This window comes from Cajanus cajan, chromosome 11, assembly GCF_000230855.2.
Source record: "Cajanus cajan strain Asha chromosome 11, NIPB_CcT2T_4, whole genome shotgun sequence".
In the NCBI taxonomy this organism is placed as follows: Eukaryota; Viridiplantae; Streptophyta; class Magnoliopsida; order Fabales; family Fabaceae; genus Cajanus; species Cajanus cajan.
This window is the reverse complement of record NC_138527.1, coordinates 30,699,631-30,712,418: the sequence shown is the minus strand read 5'-3', so window position 1 is coordinate 30,712,418 and position 12,788 is coordinate 30,699,631. Positions and strand designations below refer to the sequence as shown.

At 33.5% G+C, this 12,788-nt stretch overlaps 2 protein-coding genes across 8 annotated transcripts; one reads left to right on the top strand and one right to left on the bottom strand.

The window, feature by feature from the left end:
* The first annotated feature begins 4,737 nt into the window (after positions 1–4,737).
* On the top strand, positions 4,738–9,320 carry LOC109801563 (putative serine/threonine-protein kinase PBL28). 3 transcript variants are annotated; one of them, XM_020362664.3, is made up of 7 exons: positions 4,738–4,876; positions 4,984–5,171; positions 5,335–5,533; positions 5,607–5,770; positions 5,858–5,962; positions 7,360–7,482; positions 8,624–9,320. In XM_020362664.3, the coding sequence occupies exons 1-7, from the start codon at positions 4,738–4,740 to the stop codon at positions 8,858–8,860; spliced, it is 1,155 nt and encodes a 384-aa protein (XP_020218253.1). In that variant the 3' UTR covers positions 8,861–9,320. The 3 variants fall into 3 exon arrangements, with proteins under 3 accessions (XP_020218253.1, XP_020218256.1, XP_020218255.1); XM_020362667.3 differs by having other exon boundaries at positions 4,738–4,921; XM_020362666.3 differs by lacking the exon at positions 7,360–7,482.
* LOC109801564 (Acyl-CoA N-acyltransferases (NAT) superfamily protein) lies at positions 5,163–11,705 on the bottom strand. Of its 5 annotated transcripts, none has more exons than XR_014430667.1 (4): positions 10,991–11,704; positions 10,588–10,903; positions 10,339–10,450; positions 5,163–5,948 (listed from the first exon to the last, which is right to left on the bottom strand). XR_014430667.1 is itself a non-coding variant. In XM_029271672.2 (2 exons), the coding sequence occupies exons 1-2, from the start codon at positions 11,578–11,580 to the stop codon at positions 10,639–10,641; spliced, it is 855 nt and encodes a 284-aa protein (XP_029127505.1). In that variant the 5' UTR covers positions 11,581–11,704; the 3' UTR covers positions 10,463–10,638. The 5 variants fall into 5 exon arrangements, 1 of the variants encoding a protein (XP_029127505.1); XR_003804288.2 differs by having other exon boundaries at positions 5,163–5,514; XR_014430668.1 differs by lacking the exon at positions 10,339–10,450 and having other exon boundaries at positions 10,991–11,705.
* Positions 11,706–12,788: the final 1,083 nt, after the last annotated feature.

Below are 12,788 nucleotides of genomic sequence, written 5' to 3'. Positions count from 1 at the left end.
GTAAGAATAATAAGTATTAGGCCATCTCCAGTGGGGTTGCTTATAAGCAACCCTACTTGCCACATTAGCCTCCTTTTTTCCTTTTTTCTTAAGAACCGGTGCTTAAAATTTACAAAAGTTATTTATATAAATAACAGTTCTTAAAAAAAAAGGAAAAAAGGAGACTGATGTGGCAAGTGGGGTCACTGGAGATGGCCTTATAAAAATTAGAGCTATCAAAACGGGTAACCTGGCCCGGCCCACCATGGGTTGGTGGGCTAAACGGGTTGGCTCACCTAATTTGAAAAAATCACCTAATTTAAAAAAATGTAATCAAATTTAATGCCTAATCCTGCAAAAATAGTATGCACATAAGCTTTTCTAGAGAAAAGTAAATAAATTCCTACACTAATTACATAATTTGAAGAAAAAATACACAAAATTGAGAACCTATGATGGTCTATGAAGTTTTATTTGGCCCAACCCAATAGCAAAAGTTTTTTTTTTTTTTTATGGGCTGGTGGGTCAGCCCGGCTCACCACGGGTTGAACCCGGGTGAGCCGGGTTGTTAGTGGGCCGGGTTTAAAATTGGCCCACACTGAAATTTGCAAATTTTTTTTAGCCCAACCCGGCTCGAACCTATGGTGGGCCGGGTTGGCTCACCGGGCTGAGCCCATTTTGACAGCTCTAATAAAAATTCAATCAAGAGCGTAAAAGATTTTTTTTTCACGCCATATATGTTTGCAAATTAAATTCATTTTCTGTTTCTTTTTTTTACGCCAATTCATTTTTCTTTTATAAGAAATATACTAATAGCACTGTTTTTTGGGTCCACAAAATACTGATAATTGTTTAATGTAGATAAGGCTCAGTTTTTGTCCATGCATTCGAGATGAAGAAAGGTCAAGCCCAAGGCACAAATAAATCCAAGGCCTATGACCCAAGTAATTTCTTTTAAATATTAATCTTTGTTTTTCTTCTTTTTGTATTAGGAGAATGTGAATTTCATGTTTTTCTTCTTTTTTTTTTTTTTTTTTTGTGTGTTTTTGTAAGTTTAAGACTGCTAATTTGTTAGTTTTGAGTGTGTTTGATATGCCATTGTTGATACGTTGTGCATTGTTGTAACGCTCTTTTAAGCATTTTATATGATTGCATATCGTTAGACATTTTCAATGAATGATTTATTGATAAAAAAAAAATTCATTTTTCATTGACAAAAAATACATTTTTAATTAGTATATTTCTTAGAAAAGAAAAACAAATAATTTCAGTCCTTAATAGTTTTTCTTAATATCTCTGAATGTACATCAGGTAGTGGTTATTTTTTGTCCACTGCCAACATGACAAGGCCCAAGATACAAACAAACCCAAGGTCAAGGACCCAATTCATTCAGTTACTGTTAATCACAAAAAGGGTATAAAAAATTTCTGAGTCTGGCATAAGTGGCAATAAATGACAAAGGACAAATGACCTGGACCAAATTTTATCTCACAAAAAGCCCAATAAATATAACCCGAGAGCACAGGCCCCTTTATTTTTCTTCTTTGGTTCATGATATATACACCTCCTTTTTTTTATAAGTACACCTGCTTTATTTTTTTAAAAAAATTATAAAATATTATAATTTTTTTTAATTTTTTTTAATTTTACACCTTCAACTTTCAATTTGCTACTTTTTTTTTTCACACACTTTTTTTTTCTCTTTTAATTTTTACATGCTACCAAAATAGGTGGGTGAAGGAAAGATAAGAGGGTACATGTAAAAATTAAAAAATGGAGGATAGATGTGTGAAAAAAAAAGTACTAAATTAAATGTTGTGGATATAAAATTAAAAAATTAAAAACAAAAAATTAAGAATATTTTAAAAATTTAATTATTTTTTTAAAAAAAGGAGGTGTACTTATAGAAAAAAGGAGGTGTATATATCATGAACCTTCTTCTTTATAACACCATGCCCGTTTCAATAGTGCGCATAAATAAAAATAAAATAGTCACGTATATAAAAAAAATTAAAATTTTGATACAATAATATTACTATAAGTCTTTTTTTTTAATGAATTTTATCTTCATAATATATAATTTTATTGATATATATATATATATATATATATATATATATATATAATAAAATAAAATTCTAATTTTGATTAAAGAATAATAGTTTTGATAACTATGAAACTGTATATAAGTTTTAACCATAAACAAAATGATGCTTCTGAGCAACAGGGTCAACCACATATTTGCATTGATAGTCAAAACATGAAATTTATTGTTAGAATCCTTTCAATATACAATTAGTCTCTACATAAATTATCATCCATTTAAATTAATAGAAACACACATATGTGCCGCATTAAGTGTCATACTAAATGTGCATGTCATAAAACGATTTTTTTTTTTTACTTTTTTTTATCTTAACTCAAGGCTACACGTTCTGGATTGTTGAAGAAGAAACTAAAAACACTTTTCTTGTCCTTTCCTTACCCATTAATACAGACAAACGAAAACTTAATAAGAAGTATGTCCTAAAAGAGAGCATAAAAGAATGAGATTAAGAGTGATTGGTTGTAATGGTGAAATTTCCCATTTTTAACATCATCAATATGTAGTTGGAGTGTTCGTGTAGGATTGGTTAATAATGTTATCTGTAACGGGTGAGGTGTTGGCCAACAAAATTAAGACAAACACATGCTATGGAACGGAAATGGAGAAAAACACTAGGGACAGCATATTACAATTATAATAATAATAATAATAATAAATACTAGTACTTTATCCTATTTGAAACATAAGTAAAAAAAAAAAAAAAAAAACTCATTTATCATCTCAAACATAAGCATATATCATCTAATTTTATTTTATCTAATGCTATATTTTAAAATATTTTTCATTTAATTAAAATTCTATTTCGAATGATCCTTTTTATTTTTAATATCAAGTAATTAGAAATGGTAGTTTAGGAAAATAGGTTTCTAAAAAAGGAAAATTAAATGATATTAATTAATTTGCTTAGCATAAATTTAGTTTTTTATATATATATTTTCAAAATTGGAAGAAGTATATCCAAGAATAACGAATAGGACACAAAACAGACAAGAAACATATTATTTGGAGAAAACCTACCTCCAAAATAACTTGCTCACAGCTAAAAGAACATTATGACTTTTAGGAATAAATCAAGTTGAATTTCAAAGAAAACTAGATTTTGCTTCAAATGTAATATAAAAGAGTGAGTGTATACCTTGTTGAAAAACCAGGAGGGAAAGAAATTTAGATATTTTCACATCTATTGTGTTATCATTTATGCTTAAATACAGAAATATTTTTAAAGAAAAATGCATAACTTATATATGATATTATTTTAAAAAAAAATAAACAATGTATATAAAAAATTAACATGAAACTCCTTTGTGTGTAGTTAATTGTGATTATACAAATTGCTACATACATACTATTGACTTAGTTGATTTTTAAGACTCTTCAAATTAAAAGAGATTGACTTTCACCCAAGGTTAGAAATTTTTCTATGAAAAAAGAAAACTCATTTATTAAGTGAATGGCTTTGTAACCACTAAAATCGCCTTAGTAACAGAGTAAATGTTGTATAGACATTAAATTAGTTATTCACTGATCACCATTTTCGTTCCCGTTGCCTTATGGAGTGACCTTATCCGATCACTGTTACAACTTTTAACCTTAATTTATTCATTGCTTTTACATGAGATCTTTATTATGCCTTTATATTCATTAATTCCAAATCCAAGCTTGTCAAATCCATTCTTCCCCGGGTCCAAAATTAAAACCCCACTTCCCCCCATGAACTCCAAATGAAATATAGTGGATGAGCAAGTGCCAAAAATTGTGGTGAGGAAACTAGAATCTTCCACCCAACTTCTATACTCAATTTAGATAATAAAGCAAGTAATATCAGTTATTATTGGAAAAAGTAAACATAAATATTACATAACACATGCATAACAAATCATATATGCATTAAACTAAAATATCAGGATTGATTTTCATATAAACAAAATGAGGTAACTTATTTTATTCTCAACTTATTGAAATAAAATCCCTAAATTCATTTTTCCTAACTTTGCCACAGATTTCCAGGTGATGTTAACTGACAAAACGTACATATTGGCTCGTGGGGCCCACATGGATGGTCATGGATTAGTATTGGTGCTAAAGAAAATCTTATTCAAATGCTGATGATGATATGCTTTAATAGCAACAATGACGGTTGCACCATACCAGAGAAAGATTTAGAAACAAGGTAACAACAGTTTTTGCAATGAAAAGGCCATTGCAACCGACCGCCACTGATTTTCAAATTGTAAACGGTAAAACGTAAATAAAATGATCTACATGGCGAATGAGGGGGCAGTTTCCATTTCATTGTCAAAGCAAGCACGCCCCACCCCTACTACCACATCCCAACCATAGGTAAGCAGTACCTACTTTTATCAGTTTTCTCTTTGCCTTAAAGTACATACCTCTGTCTCTCTCCTTGTGTTGTTGGAAGATGTTTTGTCAAGTATTCTAATCTAACTTCACTTGCTCCATACGTACCATAGAGGACTCCCATGCTACAAAAATGCTTTTTATATGGAATAATAGTTTTCTCAAGTACAGGCCAACTATTTCAAAGTGATTTACTTCACCCTCTTAACGTATCTAAAGAGTGTTTTACTTCGAGGTTCTTGGCAAAGCCACTCTGAGTGTGTAAATAAATTAGCCATCTCTATTCACTTGTATGTTCCTTTTGTTAGAACCTGACATTTCAATTCTTAAACAGATAACATATAGGATAGAGCAGTCAATCATGCCATTTGGTTTGGTCTCAGCGTGGAACAAGCGCCGCAGAAGCAAGTCTCAAGATCATACAGATCCCTGTATTGTCTTTCTTTTCTCTCTTTCTATTCCTTCATGGTTTAAGCATGTACTTTAGTGCTGTTCCAATGCACAACCAACTTGTAACATTTACAAACTGTATATTCAGGGGTTTACAAACCTGCACAGCTTTGGCAACTTGAAGATCAAACACCACGACCTACAAAAAAGCTGCACGGATCATCTGTTTTCACACTGAAGGAGATGGAAGAGGCAACCTGTTCTTTCAGTGATGAGAATCTGCTTGGAAAAGGAGGATTTGGCAAAGTCTACCGGGGCACTTTACGGTCAGGAGAGGTAATACACTGGAAAAAAGTTCATAGCCCACAGGAATTCATCATAGTTCACAAGATTTTGTAACATGGTTTATAGCTTCCATGCAGAAACCCTGCTTTTTATAAACTGGCTAAAAATTAGTAAATTTGATTCAACATACTATATAACAAGTCTCCTTCTGAAGGTCGTAGCAATCAAGAAAATGGAGTTGCCAGCAATTAAAGCAGCAGAGGGGGAACGTGAGTTTCGTGTTGAAGTTGACATCTTGAGCAGACTAGACCACCCAAATCTTGTTTCTTTGATAGGCTACTGTGCTGATGGAAAGCATAGATTCCTAGTATATGAATATATGCGCAATGGGAACCTGCAAGATCATTTGAATGGTTTGTCATGTAACCAAACACTACATTCAAAATTTCTAACATCAAGCTTCTATTAATCAACAACTAATTTTAGGAATTGGAGATAGAAACATGGATTGGCCTCGAAGACTCAAGGTGGCACTAGGAGCTGCAAAAGGGCTTGCTTATCTCCATTCAAGTTCCGATGTTGGAATTCCTATTGTTCATAGGGACTTCAAATCGACCAATATTCTCTTAGATGAGAACTTTGAAGCAAAGGTATAAATAGACTCCCTATAATGACTTAAAACATTTCCTTCTCACAATCATATTACAGAAGAGCTAAAAGCAACATCCTTTTTGTAGATATCTGATTTTGGGCTTGCCAAGTTAATGCCAGAAGGACAGGAGACACATGTGACTGCCAGAGTACTTGGTACCTTTGGCTATTTTGATCCTGAGTATACATCGGTATGCATCAATGCCATACAGTTTTTTAAAATAAAAAAAAAAACAAAAAAAACAAAAACTTCACTTTTCCAACTTTCAACACCTTTAGATAACGTTATTCACTCGTGAAGATAAAAATGAGATTTTACTGCACAATATACAGTAAATTTAACTATTTCTTTAACAATTATTCCTGTGCACATGATGCAAACAGCTTCGCATGTTAAACCTCAAGAATCCACTATAGCTACAAAGTTACGTTACATGCACAACATACCCAAATCTCATGCATATTTATTTAACACATTTGTGAATATGGACATTTTAATCTATAGCAAGATTTATCAAAGGTTGAAGAACACCAATGTTGTATATAATAGTACCTATTTTGTAAGTTTAGGCCACCGTATAGTGAAGCACCCATGCAAATTAAGCCAGCAAATTCAACACCAACTCAAGCAGCAAAAATAGTTCAAACCTTAAAATTTTGGTTTGCATAATAAGCCTAAGGCTGAAAATCCAACTCCAAGTATTTCAGTTTCCCTAAATGGTTCATCAGGTTATTAGTAAATGATTCAGAGAATTTGTTACAGCTAGGAATCCCATATGAGACTTGGTGAGAAGTAATTTGATTTTAACATTTGTCCGGCCATAAAAACAATTTTAGGCCTCTATTTAATAGGTTGTGCTTTCAGAAGTGGTTTCATGGTATCAGGAACTGACTGTTAGATACTGTGGCCTAGAGCTCCACCCTCATCATCCATTAACATGGTCTAGTAACTAACATTCCAGGTATATAGTTCAAGGAAATTTATGCACTCATTGACATTTCTAGCCTAGAGGGCCTTCATGGGTGGTGTTATCAGTTATTAAAATAATTTCCTTGTCCTTGTCTAAATGCTCAAATTCTTATATGACAAACTTTGCTGGAGTTTATTTTTTCTCCTTTTTTTCTTCTCCATAAACCCTAGATTGAATGGAAGATGTATAAGATTAGGGACAATGGTAAATCCTTTTCTAAAATAAAAAATTTAAATGTTCAGCTCACAGCTACAATTGTTTTGATTTTCACATAACATTAAAAAAAGTAATATATGGTACAGGTTTTATATATTACAAGGGAAATCACCAGAAAGAAACATCATTCAATTCAGAAAAGGATAATGATACTCAAACCAAATATTGCTACAAAAAATGATAGCTTTTACATAAATCATTCCCTCCATCGTCTGAGTATGCAGCATAAGAACAAGCATTTTTATTACTCATCATTTGAGTAAAGTTAAATCAAGTGTGTCTTTAGTAAAATGCTATCTTGCAATCTTTCACCTTGTATATTCCTATGTCTAGTAATAGTATCATCAGTGGATTGCTACACATGTTTTTACACAATTATTAATTATTTCATTTGATAACAGACTGGGAAACTCACTCTACAAAGTGATGTTTATGCTTTTGGTGTTGTTCTTTTGGAGCTTTTAACTGGACGTCGAGCTGTAGATCTAAACCAAGGTCCCAATGATCAAAACCTTGTACTACAGGTAGGAAATGCACCCACACACATTGCACACACTGAGGGCATCAATCCATAGGAATGGTAAAAGCAACATATAGGACTGCAAAATTTGCCACTATTTTTTCTTTCATTCAAAATTAAATAAGGGTAGTACCTATTGTAGAAAAAACGGTAGAAATTTCCTTAAGTGGTTTGGTTTGGGAATGTGTAGAAACAATCCGTAGAAAGTCTTGGTAAGGAGAGTAGATAAGATGGAGGAAAGCTGAACAGTGGATGCAGAGGTCAATAGTTTGTCTATAAACATGATTTTCACATAACATTATAGCACTGTTTGATCTATGTAACTGACCTCCCCTAGCAGAAAAAGACTTGGTTGTTGCATTTAAAAATAATTGAGTTTTTTAATGTGAGGGCAAGAAAAATAAATATTAACCATTAGATTTTATAATAACTGGTTAAGATTAAACTACATAAGTCATAAGACTTCAAAAAACTTTTAAGTTTGATCTTCCATGTATACTTGTCTATACTGCTTAGGTTTGCAACTTTCACTCTTATAAACATGACTTTTTCACTAGAAACAGCTATATATATAATGATCAAGATTAAAAAACTAATGATCAAGGTAAAAATATAGTCGTGTGACTTTTAGTTTTAGAAAACTTCTAACATTCACCATCCATGTGACATTGGATTCTCAAAATTAGCTCCCCTTACAATCAGTTAGCACTCTCGCTTGAAATGCCCCCACATACATTCATACAGGCAAACACACATGATGCAAAAGATTCTGGTTTGCATTTTCCAGAATAGTAGATGCATGCAAAAACAACCAAGCATTTTCCTACTAGCTGAGGGATATGATATTTTTACTCTTGTTGAGTAATACACCCTTAGCCTTAGTTCATAGTACAACGAAGAAACAACATGAGCTGTCCTCAACAGAAAGGAACAGGCCACAGAAACAAACTGGGTCACGTGAAGAAGAGAGGGTTACCTGTTACTGCATTTTCTTTCCTTGCTCTTATACTGTACTAGAAAAGGTTACCTCTGAATTTTCTAAGTTAATATCCATCTTTTCTTGTTATGTTATATCAAGCCCAATCCTTGAGAATCACTAGATTCATACAACAGCAAGACTTTAAGTCATTGGCATTCATATGCAGGTCAGGCACATATTGAATGATCGCAAGAAGCTGCGCAAGGTGGTAGATCCAGAGATGGCTCGAAATTCTTACACCATTCAGTCTATAGTCATGTTTGCCAATCTGGCATCAAGATGTGTTCGTACTGAGAGTAATGAGAGACCTTCAATGGCAGAATGTGTAAAAGAACTCCTAATGATTATCTATACAAATTCAAAAGGCTTGGGAATGGTTATGCATAGTTTGAGAATGATCTAGTGAAATCTCAATTTAAGACATCGGAATTATGATGATTTCTTGTTGACAATAAAAAGTGAACTCCAAAAGTTCTTCCATTCATATTTCTATGCCAAGATTAATATGACCCGTACAGAGCATAACAAATTTGGCTGATTTGATGAGATAAATGAGGAACTCAATCCATTATGGACAAGGCAGAAAGAGCATTTCCATTTCTCTTCTCCACCCCCATCCATTTCTCTTCCCCTTTTGGTCACATGACCAAAGTACCTAAGAGGCCATGACAAAAAATAAACCACTTCCCTGGAAAATGTTCCCCAACCTCAGCATTAACATTTTGATTCGGGCATATGATTGGCATGGTTCAACAAATTCCATATGCCACATTCAAATTTCGACAATGATACATAAACCATAGATCATATGTAAAACATTGTTTTGATCATATTGAAGAAATACAAAGTTAATATGATTTGTATTTTTTGTGCATCTGTATTGCTCTCCTAGGTTCTTCAAGAAATAACTAGGTATATGATCATTTTTTTTTTAATCTATCAGAATTACAACAATGGCATTAGGATTTGAATTTTGGACATTGTACTTGTACATACTATCCCCAACCTCCCACCAGGGATGAATGCAGGTTGGTTGAAGTGGGGGCAAATGCCCCCACTAAATTTTTTATGTCAATTATTTTTTTAATATATATTATAATAAAATATATTATTTATCATGTTAAAAACTAAGTATTCCATTGTCTTTTGTGTTTTATGTTGTAAAAAAAAGTTAAAATCAATATATTATTTTTGAAGTATATTTTTCTTTTAAAAAATACATCTGAGTGTAGCTTGCTAACTTAATTTTTCTTAAAAATAAATGGATGTAAGTTATCAAATGTATGTGGGACTTGTTAAAATACATATTCTTTTTAGAAAAAAGTACATTAGCAAGTTATAACTGTAATATTTTTTAAAAATGCACCTAAATGTAACTTGTTAACTTACTCCTTCTTAAATAAAAGACAAGTAATTGTGAATTAGCAAACTTATATGTATATGTGCACGGTATGTCATGTCAATTATAGTTAAGTAAACTTAGTCAAAAGATAATAGTTTATCCAAGTTCATATTATACTTTTTTTGAAAAGACAGTTTTAATGTGAGAAATGAATGATTAAATGATTGTTTTGTTACTTATATAAAGAAAAATAATTTTGAAGATGTTGAAAATGAAAAAATATTTAGTATTTTTAGAATATGAAATTTCGTAGACAACAATTAAAACGTATGTTTTTATTCCAAAAAATGTGAAATTATATGTTTATTATTATCCCCATTCCTGGATCCGTCACTGCCTCCCACCATTGGACCGACCCTAAAGATTGTATCTAGCCTGGTATTTTATCACATGCTACCGACTTTACTATCTTATGTCACTTGGCTTTCAAAGCCAGACAAGGAAATAAAAATTTTCGAAGACCGTATGTTGTAATTTACCTGTAACACACTCAGTATTTGTCCTACAGATCAGAGAAAAAAAAAAGGATGCCTGAAAACACTCTATTCTCCAGTCAAAGTTAAAACCACCATGACCATCTCGCTATCATTGCTGAAACAAAAATTCGACAACTACAAATAAGAAACTTTATGATAGGACATATTGGAGTATAAGATCACGTGGAAGCAACACATAACATGCATTGGTACAAGCTTTTAAGCAACAAGAAGAGACAATGGCAACATTACCTTGACAAAACATTTTGCAACCCTTTACCCGTGTACACATTCAAATTGCATTTAAGCATCAGAAACTGAGGGATCAGGATCAGTTTCAGAAGGCGTAATTAAAGGAGGAAGCTTCTTGCACATCAAGTGCTTGCGTCTCTGCAACATGAGCAGGGCTAAAATACTATCTGTCTTAACAACCTTGTAGTCAGCTTTGGTATACATGTTAAAGGGAGCTTCATCGATAATTCTGCAGTGCAGGTAAACCTCTCTGGAGGCACTCATCTGAGAAATCAATTCCTCACTAGCCTTAAGAAGATGCCAACCAATGCCCCTCCTGAAGGAAATTACCATAAAAAGCATGTTTGTTTAAACTTTACAGTGTGTTGAGAGTATTTTAAGTGAAGGGAAACAATGGCGGTACCTTCTGAGAGACTTGTCAACGGCCATGTTGGAGATGTAGGGGGCGTCGGCGGGAGGGGCGGGGGCGGGAACGGAGGCGTTGGCGCCTGCTTTGTCGAAGGAGAGTTCGACGGTTCCGGCGAAGAGAATTTGGTCATGGGCGGTGAAGAAGGCGAGGAGCGTGGCGGCGTGGGGCATGAGGGTGGCGCGGTGGGTCAAGTAGCGGCTGATGAGGTAGCCGAGGAAGGTGGCGTAGGCGGCGGGGAGGAGGAGGGAGTCGGCGAAGGAGTCGGCGAGGAGGCGGACGGCGAGGTGGATCTGGTGGGGGCGCATGACGCGGACGGAGAGGGAGCCGGAGGAGAGGTCGCGGCAGTAGAGGAAGCTCTCGAGGGCGTGGAGGCGGCGGCGCTCGTCGTCGGAGAGGAAGCGCCCGGTGTGGATGGGGTCGTCGGCGCCGAGCGTGAGGGAGGAGTGGGAGTGGGAGTGGACGGAGGAGGAGCGTTTCAGAGTGGGTTTGGGTAAGGGGAGAAAACGCGACGGTGGAGAGAGGGTAGGGATTTGGGGCTCTGTGGGGAAAGAGAGGGAAAACAAGGTTGACGCTGCTGCGGCCATGGCGCGACACAGAGAGATGAGAAGAGGAAGGAACTACCAAAATAAAATAGCATCTCACTGGATAAAGTGTGTGGAAATGGAAGCCCAGTTTAGCTATGGATATGGACCCCGCCACACCCGAATCCATGGTATATGTATCTCTTATTTGTTATAATACTCTCTAATAATTATTATTCTTAATTGTACCCCTCATTTTAATATGACCGTATAAACTCATGATTTAATTTTATTTTTAGTATCTCAAATTTAAGGTAAATTTATGTTTGATTTCTCAAATTTAATTATTATTTTTAGTCATATAATTTTCAAAAAATTTATTTTAATGTTTATATTTAAATTTTGCTAAAAAAATCTATTAAACATTATAGCATAAAATCTATTTGGTGATATTTTTATTAGTGAAAATATTACATTAAACACAACTAATATACTATATAATTATCTCAATTTATCACTTTTAAACATGTAATTGATGAGTTGAGAGACTAGAATAAAATTTTTAAAAATTACAAAAATTAAAAATAATGATTTTAAATTTGAGTAATTAAAAACAAATATTCACCAAATGTGAAGAATTACAAACATATTTAAACCTAAATTTATTTACTAAAGTGTAAAAATGTATTCTTTTAAGTTTCAGGCATTAAAAATCAAATAGTCTTTTAAGTTTCAGGTATTAAAAATGTATTCTTTTAAAAGAAGATTTTCAAGTTAAACTAAATTGCGCGATGTATGGCCCAAATTCCATCGATTACAGCATATCATAGCCTCGCATTAAAAGCGAATTGACAAAGTGATGCACATCTACGAATTTATTTATTTTAAAAAAAATATTGGAAAAAATTTATATCCCAAACCCATAACGTAATGTGGGATCTATTATTTTATGTCATCGTTTAGCTGTATGACCCAATTGACGTGGCCAGCTGAGACCAGTTTTTGAACCAATCAACCTGTTTTAACCTTAGATAGCAACCAACCCTGAAATGAAAATCAAATTCAAGGTGCAAGCAATAAAACGAATGATCCATACCATAGTTTTAAAAACCGGACCGGTCATCGAACCGGTTAAGGTACTGGGTTAGTGAGTCAAAGGTTGAACCGGTGGGTCACTAGTTGAACCGCATGACTCAGTTTTTATTTATTTATATTAAAAAATATTCATATTAAATATATTTTATACTTATAAATTTTAATAAATTCATATT

Coding starts and splice junctions, on each gene's coding strand:
- LOC109801564 (XM_029271672.2), bottom strand. CDS start 11,580: ATGGCCGCAGCAGCGTCAACCTTGTTTTCCCTCTCTTTCCCCACAGAG. Junction 10,904..10,990: donor GTTGACAAGTCTCTCAGAAG/GTACCGCCATTG, acceptor AATTTCCTTCAG/GAGGGGCATTGGTTGGCATC.
- LOC109801563 (XM_020362667.3), top strand. CDS start 4,738: ATGTTCCTTTTGTTAGAACCTGACATTTCAATTCTTAAACAGATAACA. Junction 5,534..5,606: donor CCTGCAAGATCATTTGAATG/GTTTGTCATGTA, acceptor AACTAATTTTAG/GAATTGGAGATAGAAACATG. Junction 5,771..5,857: donor ATGAGAACTTTGAAGCAAAG/GTATAAATAGAC, acceptor TCCTTTTTGTAG/ATATCTGATTTTGGGCTTGC.